At 44.3% G+C, this 18,754-nt stretch overlaps 2 protein-coding genes across 4 annotated transcripts; both read left to right on the top strand.

The window, feature by feature from the left end:
- The first annotated feature begins 174 nt into the window (after nt 1-174).
- Nucleotides 175-2,530, top strand: LOC117581906 (intraflagellar transport protein 57 homolog). The gene is made up of 3 exons (XM_034269375.1): nt 175-584; nt 643-1,402; nt 1,649-2,530. The coding sequence occupies exons 1-3, from the start codon at nt 288-290 to the stop codon at nt 1,798-1,800; spliced, it is 1,209 nt and encodes a 402-aa protein (XP_034125266.1). The 5' UTR covers nt 175-287; the 3' UTR covers nt 1,801-2,530.
- Nucleotides 2,531-7,994: 5,464 nt separating this feature from the next.
- Nucleotides 7,995-17,167, top strand: LOC117582119 (protein drumstick). Of its 3 annotated transcripts, none has more exons than XM_034269696.1 (3): nt 7,995-8,163; nt 13,675-14,461; nt 16,181-17,167. In XM_034269696.1, the coding sequence occupies exons 2-3, from the start codon at nt 14,241-14,243 to the stop codon at nt 16,224-16,226; spliced, it is 267 nt and encodes an 88-aa protein (XP_034125587.1). In that variant the 5' UTR covers nt 7,995-8,163; nt 13,675-14,240; the 3' UTR covers nt 16,227-17,167. The 3 variants fall into 3 exon arrangements, with proteins under 3 accessions (XP_034125587.1, XP_034125586.1, XP_034125588.1); XM_034269695.1 differs by lacking the exon at nt 7,995-8,163 and adding an exon at nt 8,589-8,897; XM_034269697.1 differs by lacking the exons at nt 7,995-8,163; nt 16,181-17,167 and adding exons at nt 8,590-8,897; nt 15,565-16,046.
- The last annotated feature ends 1,587 nt before the right edge of the window (nt 17,168-18,754 follow it).

Below are 18,754 nucleotides of genomic sequence, written 5' to 3'. Positions count from 1 at the left end.
CAGCTGCAACTGGCTCCATCTAGTGGCAATATGAGGGGCGCAATATTTAAAATGTATTTAAAAAAAGTAAATTTATATAATATAACACAAGCCACAGTTTATACCCGTTCAAATTGAATCTAAAATTTCCCTAATTTATTTTATGTTCCATACAGCCACTCCCACAGCTGCGCTCTCGTTTTGTTTGCTGCTTTCCCGGTTACCATGGAAACTTTCCTTCATTTAAAAACAAACATTTTTCATTTGCATTCAAGTTTTTCCGAGTAAAGTTTACTAACTGCTAAAAGATGCAGCAAGATGATGGCCAGGAGAAAACCCAACAGCTGCAGAACTTCCAGTCGGATGACTTGTTGGAGAAACTGAAATTACTCAACTATGAAAAACATTTGCTGAAGGAGTTCAAGCTGAAGCCGCTGTCGCGGTTCTACTTTGTGAAGGCCACCAATCCGGGGGAGCAGTTCTACATGTTCACCCTCATCTGCTGGTGGCTCTGCAAGAAGCTCGGCAAGGACATGGAGCGGCCCCAGGAATACGATGATCCCAATACAGTGGCGGCGAATATTATTCAACTGCTGGAGGAGATTGTAAGTTGGCTGAAAGCGGTAAAGGTTTCCCCTTCGCTAATTGTTTCCCTCTTGGCAGGATGTCCCTGTGGACTTTCCGCCCAACAAGCTGATTCGCGGTGCCGGACCCATCTGCCTCAATGTCCTGGACATCCTCTCCACGCAGGCCTGCAAGGTGGCCAAAGTGGGCTATCAGCGGGTGCAGAAAATGCAGGAGGAGGAATTCCTGGGCGACTACCTCGAGGACAATGCGGAAATCATACTGGAAAAGCTGGAGGACGAACAAAACGCAGCCGGCCTCAGCGACGACAGCGATCTGGAGCTGGAGGCGCACAATTTCAGGCAACTCAATTGGCTGAACCGACCTCAGAAGCGATCCATAGATGTGGCTCTCGACGAGCAGGCCCAAGAGGTCGACGCTCGCCTCAGCGACCATCAGGAGTGGCGCCTCGAGCTGGAGCGAGTGCTGCCCCATCTGAAGGTGTTTGTGAAGGCGGATGCACGCGACTGGCGCACCCACATCAGCCAGATGGATGCCTTCAAGAACAGCATCAACGAGTCCTCGGAGACCACGCAGGCGCAGCTGAAGAAGCTGCACAGCGAGTTCACCTTTAGCCTGGAGAAGGTCGAGAGCCGCGAGAAGCATTTGAACAACGAGCTGCAGCCGCTGATCCAACAGTTCAAGGAGCTGTCCATTGAGCTATCCACGATTCAGTATGCCCAGAACCAGGTGCAGGCGGACTCCGAGAAGCAGTTGGCTCAGCTGAATGAGGTGATGCTGGAGCAGGAGCTCAAGAAGGAGGAAATGGAGCGACGCGGCCAGGTTATGTCCGATGGAAGTGAGTATCAGAAACAGTATCAGATGGAAATGCATATGAAAATAATTGAAATATCTCAAGGAAGAATGAATCTCTGCCAGCCAACAATTTACCTTTTTTCACACATTCACTTTTCACACTCAATCTGCTGCGATAAGAATATTTCCCCTATTTGCAATCCATTTCTGAATCCAAATCACAGCTGTAATCCTCGTCCTATAAACCACACACGATGCATTCCCCTACTAATCCCTCGTATCATTCCAGGTTCCGTGCAACAGATCAAGAAATCGATCCTCAAACTGAAGGAGGACATTGCGCAACTGAATCTGGAGGTGGCCCTGCTGGTGCATGCCCACGATCAGGAAACGGTGGTGCGCCAGGCCCAGGGACAGGCCGGTGACCAGGCAAACAACTGATAAAGTGAAAATGCGGCTGCTTAGCATACACAAACCCCGTCCCGGAGCCTGGTTTTAGGTATTTTTCACACCTTGGGCATGGGTGTGCGGCGCTGCTCTCGTTTCAGGTTCGATCTGGCCAGCGATTAGTGATCCAGAGAGAGGTAGGGAGAGGGAGAGAGAGAGAGTGGGTGTGGGTGTGGGTGTGGGAGTGGGACCACCGACGTTGCACCGCCCGAGAAATGTTGCCGGGGACTCTGTTTAGTTTGATTGCCGCGCGCTGATAAGTATCGTAATTGGTTGCAAAGGCCAATAGGGCGGTCAATTATCACCTCTTTGTTATCTGCTCCTTCCACAAATATAAGCATGCGCATGCGCGCGATCCTTTACGATCGAGAAGATAACGGTGAGAGCAAAGGCAGAGTGAGAGAGCGAGGGAGCTAGCTGTATAGCTGCTGCACTATCGTCCATTGCGCACGTACTACTTGACAGAGAGCCGCCGCCGTCGAGAGCGAGCCTTGGCAACCCGCAATCCAGAAGGGAAGGTGTTGCCTGCCCCGCACGCGCATCCTTTGTTTGCCCACTCGCACTGATAAGCCGCCCGGCATCGACACAGTGTGTACACTGTACACTGTACACTGGACTCTGGCTGGATGGAGAGCGTGCGGTTTTGGCCCGCAACTTGTTGTGATTTTCGCTGCGGCCTGCCAGAGGTTAGGTGCTAAAAGGTTTTTCCCCTAAACGGCAACACGCAAATGGGAAGACAATCGAAGTGCACAGGAGTTTTACAGCCAAAGAACAATTTGGGTTTTATAAGCAGTGAAAGCTTCCTTTGAGTGCAGAATAGTATATAGAATTTCCTTGCACTCCTCATAGCAAACAAATTGATATTCCTCCCCACTAACTACACAAGAGCTACACACTCTCTCTCCCGCTCTCTCTTCACAAAATAGAGCACACTATTCCTCTTCTTCCCCCTCTCTGTGTACATCTTTCGCTCTTTTACATAAATTGCATTATTATTAGGCTTATTTGATATGCGCCGCGCCGACCGACGACGAAGCGAAACCAAAAACAAAACGCTGCAGAGAAATTGCGAAAAGCTCAAAGCAACAGCAACAGCAACAGCAACAACAAAAGCAACAGCAGATGATGCGAGAGAGGAAGAAGGAAGAGGAGGAAGCGGAGGAGGTGGAACGTCAGCAAACTGGCTGCTGCCGCTGCTGCTGCTGCTGGCTGCTGCTGGCAAAAAGCCTCAACGAAACGACTACTGTTCATTTCCCACGGTAGGATTCGGATGCCATTCCACTGAGTGGAACGAGTGCCGGCCCAGCTCGAGATTGGGTCTGGCTTCGGCTAAGGTTTGTGGGCTTCGGCTCCAATCTTCGGCTCGGCTTGGCTGGGGCTCTGCGCTTCGTGAGCAGCACTTGGTGGGAGGCAGCTGTTGGTTGCTCTCATTGTTGCTGTTGTTGTTGTTGTTGTTGCTGGGCGACCAGAGCGAGTGCCTTGCCGAAGAGTTTCATTTTCTCATTGTTTTCAAGGGGGAGGAGGAGGCTGTGGGTATGGACAACAAAAAGATAAACCTGTTGCCCGATTTCGACTTTACTTTGAATGAACAGAAATATGCTGTGTGTGCCCTAAAGCATTTTGCGGGCATAAATCGTGAGGGGGATCGATCTCTCTCTCTGTCTCTTTCTCTTTCTGTATGTGTGCCTGTCTCACTCCGATTCTCTCTTCTTTTGCCCATTCCTTCAGCCTCTTTGTGCGAGTGAGTAAGCGCTTGTCTCTAATCCTCTAAAGCCAGGCGCCACCTACTCCCCTGAGATTCCTTACTTCCTTCTTCATTTTCTGTCCCCCGCTTCACCACGGACTCTTTGTAATTTCTCAATAAAAATGAAAAAACCAATAAATTTTGCCTAAGCACAGGGGCAGGGAGGCATTGGCCTGCACAGCGGGGTGGCTACTGGAAGCACGACATAAGCCCGAAAAAAAAACAAAAAAACGAACTGGAAAAAGAACGAATATTATTTGTTTTGTCATATATCCAAAATATCCAATAATTTATGATCTAATATACAGGGAGAAAAAGTTTCGAGCTGAAAGGATAGAAACTTCGACGCGTTCATTCATGAGAGAATAAAACTGAGAGGAAAGAGGATTCCAAAAGAATTAGAAATCAAAAAATCAGCAGAGAAGAGAAATTATACAAAAAGTAGCAGAAGATCATCTTAAAGAAGAACCAACCCCAAGAGACGATCATCGCAACGAACAACCAGAAAGAAACAGACAAATTCATTGAAAACTTCCAAGTTTTTGAATCGGTTCGAGTCCAAGTTCGATTCCGACTTCTTGGTGTGGGATATCTGGGATCATTGTCAACATTTTGACCGCTCGCTGGGCCCGTAATCATCGGTCTATCCCCTGCTCATGGAATAATCTCAGTCCCCACTCGGACGCGAACAGAATGAATGACGCCGCCGCCAACATCGATTTAAATGCAAATCAATGTAATAAAACATTTTTCGGTCTCGTATTCGGTGTCTCATGGGATACCCTCCTCCTCGACTATTAATTCCGAATTGAATTTGGTTTTTTTCTCCTTGTTTGACAGAGAGACACCCACGCGGGCGACACCTCTCTGGCAGGGAACGGAAGTTCATGTGGCGCTTAGGACACCATCAAAGAACCAAATCGATCGTAAATCACTTGGAATCAAAGTGAAAACTCTTACAAAAGATGTGGGCTGGTAATTTGTATAGCAGTTCGATTGTCTTCCCATGAAAATAGGACAATTTACAGGTTTTTAAACACAAAGCAGAAGATGGGTTGAGGGTATGCCAGATACATAGTAATCTAGAAGACATGGGTTGACACCTTTTGAGATAAATGGTTCAGCGATAAGTGTTATGGGGGAGCCCAGTTACGATGCATAAGAATGAATGAAAACAAGTGCAAAAGGGATTAAGTGTTAAATGAGTTTCCACAGAATTTTCAACTTAAGAGTTTCCATTTGAGTGTCGGCATAAAAGTACTCAAACAGAGAGAAATCTGCACTAAGAAAACAATCCCCACTCAGCTGTAAACCCCACCACAGCATCATAACTCTGCTCCCAATAGAGTTATCATTCCGAAACAACTTCCAATGAACATGCGCAGCTTCTCCCCCATGTCATTCGACTCTAAAAGCTTTTGCCACACACTTTGCCTACTTCTTTATGGCGAATTAATGACCGAAGAAAAAAACGAACAAGAATTCCAAATAAACCATAAATTTTATTAATTTCTATGGCTGCTGCCGCACAAAAAGAGCTGTGTGTGTGCCTAAACAATAGCCGTCGATTCATAGAGTTCTGCAGAAACACTACCGAACCACACCGAACCGCACCCAATTATAATAAAAAACGACCAACAGCTCGAAAGCCATTCGGCCAGCCAGTCGGTGGAGAGTGGAAAAACCTTTGCTGCTCCCACAGAAGTGACAAAAAATTTCAAATTTACGAAATAAAAATTAAAATTATATAAAAAATACAAACAAAAAACGAGCAAAACAAAAAGCCAACCGAAAATGCAAACACAATGGACATCTAAAAATTGAAACTGAAAACCGAACCAGCCAGGAAATTAGCATATAAACTGAAGATCGAAACTGCATATCAAATGAGGGACTCGATTCGATCAATCGGATTTGTGTTCAGGTTTCGGGGCAGTTCATTCAGCTGCGATGCGAGTTCATTGATAGATCGTTCGATCGACTCCTACCTCTGACTAACTGTTAAAATAGAAACATCATCCGACGAATTTACGAGCGGGGGTACCATAATTCAAATTTATGTATAGCCCAAGTCCCCGAGTTGGGGCCCAAGTGTGGGCCAATATAAATCAAGTCACGACACTGAGAAAGAGCTCTTCGCCGCGAATGGCTGCCAGTACACCTTGAATGAGAATGAGAGCTGCGGCTAAATGACAACTGAGACAACTACCGTGTGCCAAATGAAGATGAAGCCCAGCTCCGAGGGCCGTTGGTCTCGTCATCAGCCTCCTCTCATCATCGCGTATCATCATCTCCAACTGTTGACAACGCCTTGCTGCGGTGGCTGCGGTCCAGTTTCATTTTTATTAACCAAAACAAAAACAAAACCCCAAACAAAACGAGCCCATTGAACGCCCACGTCTTTAGCATTTGCTTGGAGCTTCTTCAACAGATTCCCATTTGTGCAGAGAGAAAAAATTATGACATTCAAAGGGAGTTAATTTTGTTTTCTTCCAATCAATATTTAATCAAATTTCTTTCCGTGTATTCGCACATATATTTATTATAATTCTTTTTGCATCTGTCTGCTCTCTGCTTTCGGTTTGTTGGCTGCTCCCCTTAAATTTATGTGACCGCATCGCTGCCGTATGAATTTTTAATTTTTCACCAATCTTTTTTTATTCTTTTTCTTTTTGTTTTGCTTGTGCTGTTGCTGTTGCCTTGCCTGATTTTGTTTGCCTTTTTAATTTTGGCAATTAATGAAATTTAATACTTTTTGTGCACTGTCTGGGGCAGTGGTTGGCTGTTGGGTCGAGAGATTGTCTTCTTGGCGGTTGATTTGCTCATTGGGAAAGTTGTGGCAAGTCATTTGAAGCATTCGGGCTGGAAGGGTAGTCCATTTGAATGGGTTTGAAGGGTCTTTGAGAGGGCAGTTGATAGACGGATGATCGATGGGAATTCAAATGGGTTAAAAGAACATAGCCGAAGACTTTTTAGATGAGTCAAAATGGAGGGAAGTGTGATGAGAGGGCCTTGAGGAGTTATGTCGAATATTTCAGATGATATTTTGTGGCATTTATTTCAGTCTTTTTGTGAATCAAACCACCAATTAATTACCATAAATCTGCGGAGTCTCAATCATTGTTTTCATCATCCAAATGAAGTCTTCAAGTTGATTTCTCATTTTTTGTTCTCCCTTTTTGTTTTGTGGAGCGTCTTCTGTGGACGTTTCATAATTAGTTTCGCCTCCATAAGGAAGCTCCTCACAATTGTCGGAGCGTCTCCTTTTCGAGAGTCGTGATTGCCCATTTAAAATATGCAAATTTGACACAAAAACAAAAGCAAAAATGAAGCCATCAAATGGAGTTGGAGCCTCCATTGAATGCCGCCAACAGACTGCACTTAAAAATGCCCAAAAACAGAGAGACTGAGAGTCAGACAGAGGGGGCCACAGAGACAGTGAGACAGAGATAATTTGTTAAACTTTATTGATGCTTGGATGTCGATGTCGAAAGGCGAAAACTTAATTAAAAAATTGGCCAGCAAATCCTTTTTTGGCGAAACACTTGATTAACAAAACAAATGTAAAAAGTTAATGAAATATTTTGTGAATGGGAGACTCCATTGAGAAATCGCTGCGAAAGAGCAAACGAAGGCGGAGGAAGAGGAGCAGGAAGAGCCAGGGGAGAATCTATATCTATAGAAAGATAAAGACAAACAGACAATCTACAAAAGAGGCCACACACACGGCAAGAGGCGGCAAAAGTCGAAAGGAAATGTCTCGAACAAAAAGTTTCCCACACACATGAACAAAATGGAGCTGAAAGCAGGAGAAGAACAACAGCAAAAGAGAGACAGAGTCAGAGAGAGAGAGCGAGACGGGGAGTGAAAGAAACTGCGTAATACGGTTGCGCTGCTCTCTTGACAGGCTTCAGAGCGCCGCCCAGAGCGCCACAAAAATAGGACACGCCCAGTTGACACTAAGCTAAGTGAAAGAAAGTTTCGCAGAGAGAAAGAGAGCTGCGTGTATAGAGCGAGAGAGAGAGAGAGAGGGGGGAGAGAGCTTAAGCGATTAAAAGCTCTCACCTTTCTCTCATTAAGCACAGCGACTAATTGAAATGTTGCCTTACTTAAACCTAATTAACAGTCAAATCATGTAACGCCCCAGAAAACACTCAAAATCCCAACGGAGAGGAACGTGGCACACACTCTGACACTCTTTGCCACTCGTTTGGCACTCGCTCTTGAGCAGAATCGCGGGACAACCAATCAGCAGTCGCACTCAAAACTTGTTTTACGCTCACAGCGTTTAGGTGAGAGCGGGACAGCGTCAGTGCACACGCAGTCGTGAGAGCGGGAGGGAGAGTGAGAGTGAGCAACTGAAAATAAAATAAGGTAAAAAACACACAACAAAAAAGCTACAACAACCCATCAAGCCTGAAGTTTCGATCGTAACTTTGCAGTTGACTCTCGCGCACAGAAGCGTTCGGAAGTGAAATATATTTTATTAATAATATTACCGTCGAGGCAGCAGAAGAAGGTCTCTTGCCACAAAGGAAGACTATATGGTATATGCGATCAGTGGAATATATTGTACAATATCAACAGAAACCACGGGGAAATCAGCTCGATAGGTAAGCGCACCGCCATTTTGTAGCTCTTAGAAGTGTAGCCATTTTGTGGCTACCGTTTTGTGACCGTTACCCCTTTTTCGAAAGAGAGCTTCCGCTCTTACGCACGCATACACCAAGGCCCGAAGAGGAGTGTGGAGCTCTGAGAGCCAGAGCGAGACGGCTTAAGTGTTGCGCATGCGCAGTAGCACGAAGCGTTTTTTTTTGTTGTCTTCTTTTAGCCGAACCCGCTTCGGGACTACTGGTATTTTATGCTCTGACTCACTCGCTCGGACAGAGACAGAGACAGAGCGATTGTTGCTGCTGCCGCTGCCGCTTCTGCTTCTGCGTCGCCGCAGCAGCGACGCCAGCAGACGGCAGCAGCCGCCAGCAGCAGCAGGCAGCAGGCAGCAACAGCGTTGACTACTATTTCTTTCAGTTATTCATTCATTCATTCAACTTTGTGCCGCGCAGTGCGTAGTTCGTTCCCTCAGTCAGTCAGTTCCTTCGCGACGTACGAAAGAGATCAGCCATCAGCCTCAGCCAGCGATCTGATCTAACTATTCCCAGACAAACAGATCCATACAGACCCACATCGTTAAGTACGTGACTCGAGACCACAGAGTCCACCGGATTCCAGCAACCGTCGCGTAATTCCAGCTTCCAGCTGCCACAACCAACACACAGCATTCCACCCGTTTGGTTTCCCCAGCAGTAGCAGTCAGCATCGTCGTAACATTTCCGCTCTCTCCCATTGGGTAAGTTTTATTCTCGAATTTCAATTCCAGTAGCAATGGCGCTCGTTCGTGTTCGTTCTTGTTCTGCCTCTTGCTTGCTTTCTGCTTGCCCCGTCTTCACTTCACTTGTTGCTTCGGGCTGCTACCAGTTTTACGCTCTTTCATTGGACAACCACGTAATGTGGGTGCGTGACTCTCTCTTCCTCTCCCTCTCGCTCGCTCTCGCTCTCGCTCTCTCCATGCGTGTGCGTGTGTGTGTGTGTGCATGAGGGAGATAGAGCTGCTGGTCTAATGCTAATATGGCGTGCGTGTGGCAAATGGAGCTTTTTTCGGTCACTTGTCGTCCGTGTGTTTGCGTCTGTGTCCGTGTGTGAAAGTGTCGCCATTTGGCAAAATGGCTGACGGCAAATCGAACATTTCCCTATTGGCATCTAGCAGATGAAAGTAAAACAAAAGTTGTACAAATACATTTTTGAGCAAGAATAAAGATGAACTGAATTTCATCATCATTGGGGATTATGATGAAATACAAAATATTCACAAATTATTCGTCTCTCTTCGATGAAACTAGACTTTTAGAAGAATATCTAAGCAGATCCTCTATCATTGAAGGACAAGTTTTTCTAGCAAAATAAATATACTTTATTTATCTTCCATTATGAAGCATCAATTTATTGAAATTTCCCACAGCTTAAATTTGAAATGGATGCAGGAAAACTCTCGTCAGATTATGATTTATGTTTATGCATTCATCACAGATTCATTTCAAAATCTTTTCCGTATTCGTTTGAGATATATTCAGGTTCAGAAACTCCCACAAATGTTGCTATATATTTCCAACTGTATTCCTAGTTACTGAAATAATTCCACTCAACAAAAAAAATCACACCACCAAAAGCCGTCGGCAATTGGTCAAATCGAAAACTTGCCCCCTTGAAAGCTTGGCCAACAGCTGAGTCAGCATGAAGCGAGGCAAACTTCTTGTGGCTTAAAACAAGGTCTAGCCTAGAGAAGGTTAATCACAGAACGCACCATCGAATCGAGCAAGGCGAATCATCGCCAGGAATGTTGAGCGATGATCTGTTCATCAGCAACAGCAGATTTGGCCAAATTTCCAGATGGTGAGTCATAGGCATTGTGCCATGAAGTTTTCGCCTTTTGTTGGATTATGAAATACCAATGAGTCGAATGGGTTAACAGATGTGGCTGCAAAAGTTGCATGAATCAAGAGGGGACTTTTGAGACTATATTTTTGAGGTATTCCTGAATAGTTGGTTCCTTTATCTTTTATCCTGTTTATCCCATTTCTTTCTTGACTTTGAACCTTCTGGTTTTTTGTGATCTTCTGCCTGTTGTGCGGCCTCGTCTGGACCACACGCTGTGCCTCATCAATTAGAGTCTAATTAGTTAAACGATTACTGTAAATGGACATCGGCTGGCACCTAATCTTGCCTGACTTTGACCGACTGTCATATCTGCTCAGATATGAGCTGTGAGATCCATAAGAAATCAACTTTCTTTCACATTCCTTTCCGTTTCGCTTTTGGCAGCAGATGAGTGAGAATCAGAGAGATGCGATCCTTCTTCCTTTTGTCTGTTTGCGGTGTGTTGTTTGGGGTCATCTTTTCTTGTGTGTTGCATTCACCTTTTGTTCTACTTGAAGTGGCACTGCCACATATCCTAATTGTTTCCACCGGCAACATATTGGTTCTGCTCTCCAACCCTCAGCTCTGTTCGGTCACCGTGTGGGTGTTTTTCCCAGGAATTTTGTGCCATTAGCACAATTAGATTCGTATCAAATGGGTTTCGGTGCCTTTTGTCGTCCCTTTATTGTCATCTCGCCCTGCGTTTTTTTTTTTTCTTATATTTTTTTCACTTTTCGGCTGTAATTTTTAATGGCACCTTGCCAACTCACTGTCCGCCTCCAAAAAGAGAGAAAGAAGAGTTTTTTTTTGTGAAAGGAGCACAGGAGAAGTGTGGTGTGGTAATCGCTTTTGACCATGTCCCTCGGTCGGTCCTTCGACGTGTGTGTCACTTTTTGGTTATCGTTCGTACCGCTACGATTTATCTCATCTCTGGCACGGCTCTGTCGGGGTGTTAAACTGTAACTCTGTGTCTGTGTCTGTGTCTGTGTCGTTCGTGGGTTCGTGGAAGGCGCTGTTCCAGTCGCACTTACTTTGCACTTCTTCCCATCACAGATATGGAATAATCGCTCTCTCTCTCTCTCCCTGTGTGTGTTGCTGTCATGCCATTTTTATTTGGTTCGCTGGCTCTTTCCCTGCTGCAAATCTAATTTCACGCAGCATTAACGCCTTTCGCATGCCCTTCACTGGCACTGAGACTGGCACTGAGACTGGGACTGGGACTAGCTCGGCAGGCAGAGTCAGGATCATGCTGTGTGAACCCTCTCTCTGTCTCTCTCCCATCACTCTCCATCTCTCTCTCAAAGGTAGATCTCTCCGTGTGTTCACAACACTAATTATTTTCAGTGCGGATTAATGGGATTATCTTTGCGTTGGACAACAGTTTATTATACAATATTTGGGCAGTTCTCTGCTCCGATCTGTGGGTGTTCGCTCTGTGGCTCTGTGGCTCTGTGTCTCTGGCGGCTAAGCGGATTCGCAGTTGCCAAATACTAACAGTTGGAGATCGCCTCGTCGTCAGCTGCTGACGGCTGAAGGTGCCAAGAAACGCCCATTGGGATTTGAGATTATTTTGGCCAGATTGTGTGATGCTTTTGCCATGATTGTTTGCTTGGATTTTCAACAGATTATGCTGATCTGTTAAGTGGATCAGAAAGTGGCATTTGGTTTGTGCTAAAAGAACGAATTTATGATTATTTTTTGGGTGTACTTTTGGAGGGAAATCTGCACTCTACATCCCACTCCTTTAGCCTTCAGCTTCAACTACAGATAATTCCAGCATCATCTGCGACTCATCCTCATCCACCAAATGACCAAATAGAGTGCTTAACCTCCAGCCGTAACCCGTGGCTAATGGTGCTCCACTTAAGCCCACGCTGAAAGAGCCCAGAGCCAAAGTCGAAGTCAAAGCCGCAGCCAAATCCAAATCCAAATCCAAATGCGAGACCAAAGCGAGGCTGGGGCAGAGCGACGGAGCGACAGAGTCAAAGAATCCATATCGAATGGATGGCCTTATGCAGGCGCCCTGTGTCGCATGATTAACGGCGTTAAAATGCCAATGTGACGCCACATTGTGTACACAAATTAACATTGGAGGAGTCGCAGAGGAGGAGTCCCCCCAGAGACACAGAGACACAGAGAGACTGGGGACCGAAACGTAGACTGAGACAGACATGACCAATGCGATCAGCGACCCAGCCATGGACTCAGCCGGGGACCTGGACCTCTTCCACCAACACAACACAAGCAAAGAGCCAGAGAGTCAGTGTTATAATTTGAATATGTTTAGTGGGCATTAATGTTATAATGACAATAACTACGTACCGTCTGCGGCCGGTGCAGCACCCGCTGTGACGTTTGGCTTTTGTTGTCAACGTTAGCTCCCCCTTAACCGAACCGAACTGAACCGAAGCGAAGCGATCCCGAATCGGGTACCCGGGTAGCACGGGGAACCCGGCAACCCGGCAACCCGTTCCCATACCCATACCCAAAAAGTGCTCCAGCTGCGAGCTGAAAGCACCATAACATATAAATAAATATCGAAATCGGGCCTTGCCGAGACGCTTGTCGCTACCAGTCAGCGCTGCCTTTTGTTTCGCACAGAAATTCCCGAATCCGAATCCGAATCCGAATCCCAGTCCCAATCCCCAAAGGCAGAGACATACTAAATCTGGGAAATATATGTCCCAAAAAGAACAAAAACTGCCATCCAGCGGCGCCGAAATGACAAAAATAAAATTACATAAAAAATAACAGTTGTTAACTACCGCGAGGATGCGGACGCGGACCCTGGAATCCAAGGGATCGAGGAATCCCAAGGGAAGCGTTGGGCATAAATATTCATTCGATTTCGCAAGGCGCCAATTAAAAATAAACTTGTTACAGCGCCACCTTAATGAAGTGGCCAAGAACAGGGCGTATTTGGCAACTGTACTTGGCCATAACGCGACGGGGGAGTAGCTCCAATGGGGTGAATTATTGTTATGACTCAGTTTTGTAAGAAATGCCCGAAAGCTGAGCAAGTGAAGTCGGTTGTGCCAAAAATTGTATGCCATGGGGAGGAGGAAACATGTTGGGATTTTTAATCTTCAATCCATCGAAACTTTGTCAGAATTTTTTGAAAACTGATTTATAATTAATTAGAATATCCATTTCTTTATCATGGGCTCATGTTATCTCATAGTTTCATCCACAAACATACGATAACTCTACAGCTAATTGGACAATTGTGTTTGCGGAAGTAAAATAAAGTGAAGTACAGTACAGTACAGTCCGTAACAGAGCCGAAAGGCGACACTACACAGAGACAACAATCAATGTCGGTGTCGGTTGGAGACAAATTATCATAAGGCCCGTTGAAGGTTACCATCCGAGAGTGGATGGAGCAGGGATATGGTGTATGGGGGGCATCTGTGGTGATTTGTAAATGTCAACACCGTGTTTCAGCAACGGATTTGGTTGCTGCTTGCTCGTTGCTGCTTAATGAGTCATTTTCAATTTCATGTTGCGTGAGCACCCAAGCGGACACAGACAACTTGTCGGATGGAATAACAATACAAAACATACATATATGTTTTTCTGACTGAATTTATTGGCACATAAAAGTTGTCGCAGGCGTTGCTAACTTTATATATTTTTGTCTCTGTGTTTTTTAGGTGTTTGCCTTAAAGTGCGCCATAAACCAAAAAGTCAACAGCAGCAGCAGCAGCAGCAGTACGGCCCACCCAAAACGCCCACAACACCATAGGGAGAAATCACAGATAGAGCGGCACCAGCAGCAGCAGCAGCAGAAAAAAACGATAGTGTCTGACGGAAGCAGCGTTGCCGCATTTCACCAGGAAAAAACCAACCAACTGGCAACACTCACCGCAATTAACGGTGTTATCTGGCGAGAGATAGCGATTAGACGAAAGAGAGTGTACACCGAGCAAAAGCTCCAACAAACAAACACAACACACGGCAACTCCCCCACTGACAGACAGCCAGACAGACAGAGAGAGAGAGAGCGAGTGAGAACGAGCAAGTCAGTCAGTGTCAGGTCCCCCCATTTGTTGGTTGGGCGAGAGAGCGAGTCAAAGAGAGAGAGAGAGCGTGTGAGCCCAGAGCAGAGAGTGAAGTGAGGTGAGAGAGAGAGAGCAGTGAGTACAGTGAGTACAATACGCCGAAAAAGTCACCGAAAAGCACCCGAGGGAGAAGCCAGCCGCACATACCGCCCGTCAAAATGTTTGCTGTAATGCGAATCGACAACGATGACTGCCGGTCGGACTTCCGTCGCAAGATGCGTCCGAAGTGCGAGTTCATTTGCAAGTACTGCCAGCGGCGTTTCACCAAGCCATACAACCTGATGATCCACGAGCGCACCCACAAATCGCCGGAGATCACATACTCGTGCGAGGTCTGCGGCAAGTACTTCAAGCAGCGTGATAATCTTCGCCAGCACAGGTGAGTCGCAACTTCCCTACTTACCCTCTGACCTGACCCCTTTAAGACCTTTAATTCAAAATGCTTCCGATTCAGGGTTGTTCCAAGGGATTTTATATAAACAAATCCACACACATGTCTGATATATCTAAGGTTAAAGTGCATGGATCATAATTACTTATATTCGGTGTTGGGCACAGATAGAGCCATAGAGCTGGGTGTATTCATGTAATGTACATTCTCAGATAAAGGGGGACTACCCTATCATCTATTCATGGCCAGTGGGATTCACTTAAATGGAAAAACGCGTTGCCTGAGGCAGATTATTCATATATCACGCTATATAGCTGGATATACAAAAAAAAAACCTCAAATGGTTAGAATTCCATGTGAAAATTGTTATATTTAGATTATATATAGGAGAGATATACCAGAGGTATTTATAGCCAGGGGAAAAACGTTGATAACGGAACGGAACGTAGCACAGGCAGATGGATATAGTAATCACCTTTCAATGAGCGTAATTCTCGCTAGAAGATGTATGAGAAGTATGCCTATATATTATAGATTGCATAAGGGAAAACTCCCAGAGAGAATACTAAGAAAGAATACTTGCCTGACATTTGTTGATTAACTTACCATTTTAGTACAGAAAACAGTCTCCAGATAACTTGAAGAGCATATTCTGTTTTATTTCTACAAAGTGCTTACCATGGGAAGCTTGAACCCCTAAGTCCACATAAATATTGTTCTAATAAATGCTTCCAATAGGAAATACCAATTTTGGTAGAGCTCTAATCTATCAATTCGATAAATAATTGAGGACATAAGCCATCAAATTTCCGGACAAAAGCTCTCGAATTTGACAAAAAGCTTACACGAACACAAATACACAAATGCACACCCACAAAAGCACACACACACACAAACGCACACCTAACCAACCATAAAAGAACAGCAATCGCAATCCCATTTCGGGGGCAAACAGAACCACCGAATCGCTTTGTTAATATATCATTTATATTGTAATTTGTTTCTCTTCACCGAATTATCGCACAATCTTCTGCCACATCACAAAATATTCTCTATATTTTTCTCGTTTTCTCTCTCTCTTCTATTTGTAGATGTAGTCAGTGTGTTTGGCGATAAGCTAAAATACCATATATATACATACAATATATATATATATAAATATATATAAAAAAACCACACACACAGAGCAATATATAAAGTAAAACCGATATCTAAGCACCGCAGCACCAACAACAGCACGCAATATCACAGCTATATCTTATATATACAATAAACTACAATATATCCATTTGAATGGGATCTGAACAGCAAGCAAGGCAAAACGAAGCAACAGCCGCAAATGCAAATGCAACAGCTACAACAAGCACACACACACCACCGCCTTCTTCATGCACCACTCAAAAAAAATACAAACAAAAAATAAAAAATGTTAAGAATAAGTCCAACAGCCACAACATCGTGTACTATAATGAATGAATGGATGGCTAGATCGGGTGTTGGTTTTATCTACTATTTCGATTTTTTGGTTTCTTTGGTCTCTTCAATGCACTTGCCACGCCCCCCATCCATCAACCTACAGAAACATTCACAAAATGTTGCGCAGGCGCAGCACCACCAACAGCAACAGCAACAGCAACAATAGCAGCACCAACAACTACAACAACAAAAGAACAGAAGCAACAAAATTCTCTTGAAAATATTTTGCAGAAATCTACACAAGGACACCTGTGGGCGTGGCGGCTATGGGAGGTAGAAGAAACCACTAAAGGAATCGGTGGAACATTTATTCCTAGCAACAATAACCGATAGAGCTTTCGCTTAAGCCACATTAAACACACAACATAATCACTCGATCCAGCAGTATTCGGGGATGATCCAACACACCCCCTAGAGGATCCGTCAACCCAGCAGCATATTTCTATACAGCATTATTAACCGCTAGAGCAACAATAACCGAAACAGCAAGCCGGAAGGAAGCAACATTTAACCGCCACCAACTTGTTGCCAGAATCATTCTCCAGTGGGGCTAACATTGCCAGCGAAAGTGCAATTAAGCTTCAGCTTCTTGTGCTTTCCATACTAACGGTAACGAAAGCCACACACAGTGCAACATTTAGACATAGAAAGAAACCATCAGCTGCAATTATCTTGCCTTAAAAATTGAACATTTACCCCCTGCCCCCTCGCTATATTTGTATGAATAATGAAATTAATTAAAACTTAATAATAATACTACAAAAGACACCCACACACACACAGACACATGCCCTAAATGATAAGTATTTTTATTTTAAAATCAAAAATGAAAATAAAACACGTTGAAAATGTATTACATAAAATTAATCATAATATTAATCATAAACCATAAACAAAAACATTATCAAGTAAATACTACGATATGCGATTGTTTTGTTTAAGTTTAAATTTTAAAAGAATAAAAACAGAAAATATTTGCTAAAAAAAATCACAAAAACAAAACAAAAATTTAAACAAAAAATTACCCCGAAATTGTTTTTGTTCTTTTTTATTTCTTTTTTTAAGTGCCCGGCAATAAGATTGTACATGTTTTTCCGCTATTTATACCATTTAAATATACCTACTATATAAAGCAAATAAAATAATTAGAAAGTGCAGACAGTGTAAAATTCTAGACATTTTCTGTTTTATTCCCCAATAAATCAGCTAAAAAATAAACGCAATTAATGTACTTATATGCATAGAGAGAGACAGCAAAACAATTAGTTAATACATAAACATATTTATACAATTAAAAGACAACAAAAAAAGCCTTAAATGATGTGTTTTTCTATGATTTAATAAGTGGGCACTAAGGCTCATGGGTCAGAGATCAGGTTTCTCTTCGCTTGGGAACTCACTCTCTTTTGCTTATGAGACTCTTCACTCGCTTAAGATGATTGCAATGACTCTGCCCAAGGTGCTTTCCGTAGGGTGACGCATGTCCACAAGCCATAGCTATGATAAAGAGCTTTACTGCCAAAGTATCACCTTGACTACTACGCACCATGCCTCGGCCTGCATAAGCTGCATTTCTTTTATTTCATTGCTTCTCCACTTCTCTTTATTCTTATCGCCGCTCTGCTTTTGCATGTGCAATGGGTTGATGTTGTTTTTGCATAGCGAGAATCATAAGCTGAAGCAGGTAATGGCTGTCTCTCTTCTCTTTTATGTGCATTTACAGCTAATTGTTGGTTTTGTAATACGAGGTGGAATTAATTTGATGCGCAGTTGATTGATGGTAGAGAAACTACAGTGCCTACTAGACAAAGTGAACCAAACTGAAGCCACTGCACTTAAGGGGAATATTTACATGTGCTCTTGCGATCATCTTGGATGAGTAAAAACCACCATTTCACATGTTGATGCACTCAATTGGGTTTTACCTTATGTGGGTGTATTCAGTGTGTGTTTAGGATATGTCTCTACCCCACGAGTGTTTACTGTGCGGGATGCGATAATCAATTCATTTGCTCAGCATTTAGGGGAACTGCTTGCTATGGTATTTACCAACAATTAAGTACACTATTTAGAACAACTGTTCCTTTGTCGGCTCGCACATTGATTCGTGGTGAGCGAGCGAAATTGGTAAACAGACTGAAAAAGGAGGTACACATACAGACGTAGAGCAAGAGATAGAGAGTGAGAATTTCACTTGAGAGATCATAAATCACTCGGTTCGGGGCAGCGCTCGTCCCGTGCATGACTCAAGTCCGAAGCGTCGTCCCCCTTGCTGGCTTGATGCGTTCGTGTTAATTAAATATTGACTATGTTTTGATAAGCCGTAACATTGCCCGGGTAGCAGCAGCAGCAGGAGTGGGAGAAGGAGGACCCTTGTTGAGGTTCATTTTCCACAAATTTAAATGTTAGCGCGTCTCACGACAGGATCCCAGAACCCAGAACCCACTTCGACTTGGCTATAATGAAAGCGTTTCCAAATGCGAAACGAATGCCAGAGCAGCTACTGTGGCGAGTGTGTCCCAGGATGTGGATTGTGGATGTGGCTGCTGGTGTATCTTCTGCATTCTGTATGTAGGCTGTGGCCATATAGATCTGCATGTGGTCGCCTTTTGAGGCACGTGTGGTTTTCCAGTTAACCGCTGCCGTTGGTTTTTGGCCTGCTGCTGCTTATGGCATTAACCTAAACTGTTTCCACCTTCCACCAAAAGGACGACATCCACGCAGTTTGACTTCGGCTAAGACTTCGACTCCGACTCCCAGTCCAGCGAAGACGCACAAATCCGACCTGAAGGAGGCGGCCCGCTG

Source organism: Drosophila guanche, unplaced genomic scaffold (assembly GCF_900245975.1).
Source record: "Drosophila guanche unplaced genomic scaffold, DGUA_6, whole genome shotgun sequence".
NCBI lineage: Eukaryota > Metazoa > Arthropoda > Insecta > Diptera > Drosophilidae > Drosophila > Drosophila guanche.
The sequence above is the reverse complement of the archived record's forward strand: the minus strand, read 5'-3'. Positions and strand labels throughout refer to the sequence as shown.

Coding starts and splice junctions, on each gene's coding strand:
- LOC117581906 (XM_034269375.1), top strand. CDS start 288: ATGCAGCAAGATGATGGCCAGGAGAAAACCCAACAGCTGCAGAACTTC. Junction 585..642: donor TTCAACTGCTGGAGGAGATT/GTAAGTTGGCTG, acceptor CCCTCTTGGCAG/GATGTCCCTGTGGACTTTCC. Junction 1,403..1,648: donor CCAGGTTATGTCCGATGGAA/GTGAGTATCAGA, acceptor GTATCATTCCAG/GTTCCGTGCAACAGATCAAG.
- LOC117582119 (XM_034269696.1), top strand. CDS start 14,241: ATGTTTGCTGTAATGCGAATCGACAACGATGACTGCCGGTCGGACTTC. Junction 14,462..16,180: donor GATAATCTTCGCCAGCACAG/GTGAGTCGCAAC, acceptor AATATTTTGCAG/AAATCTACACAAGGACACCT.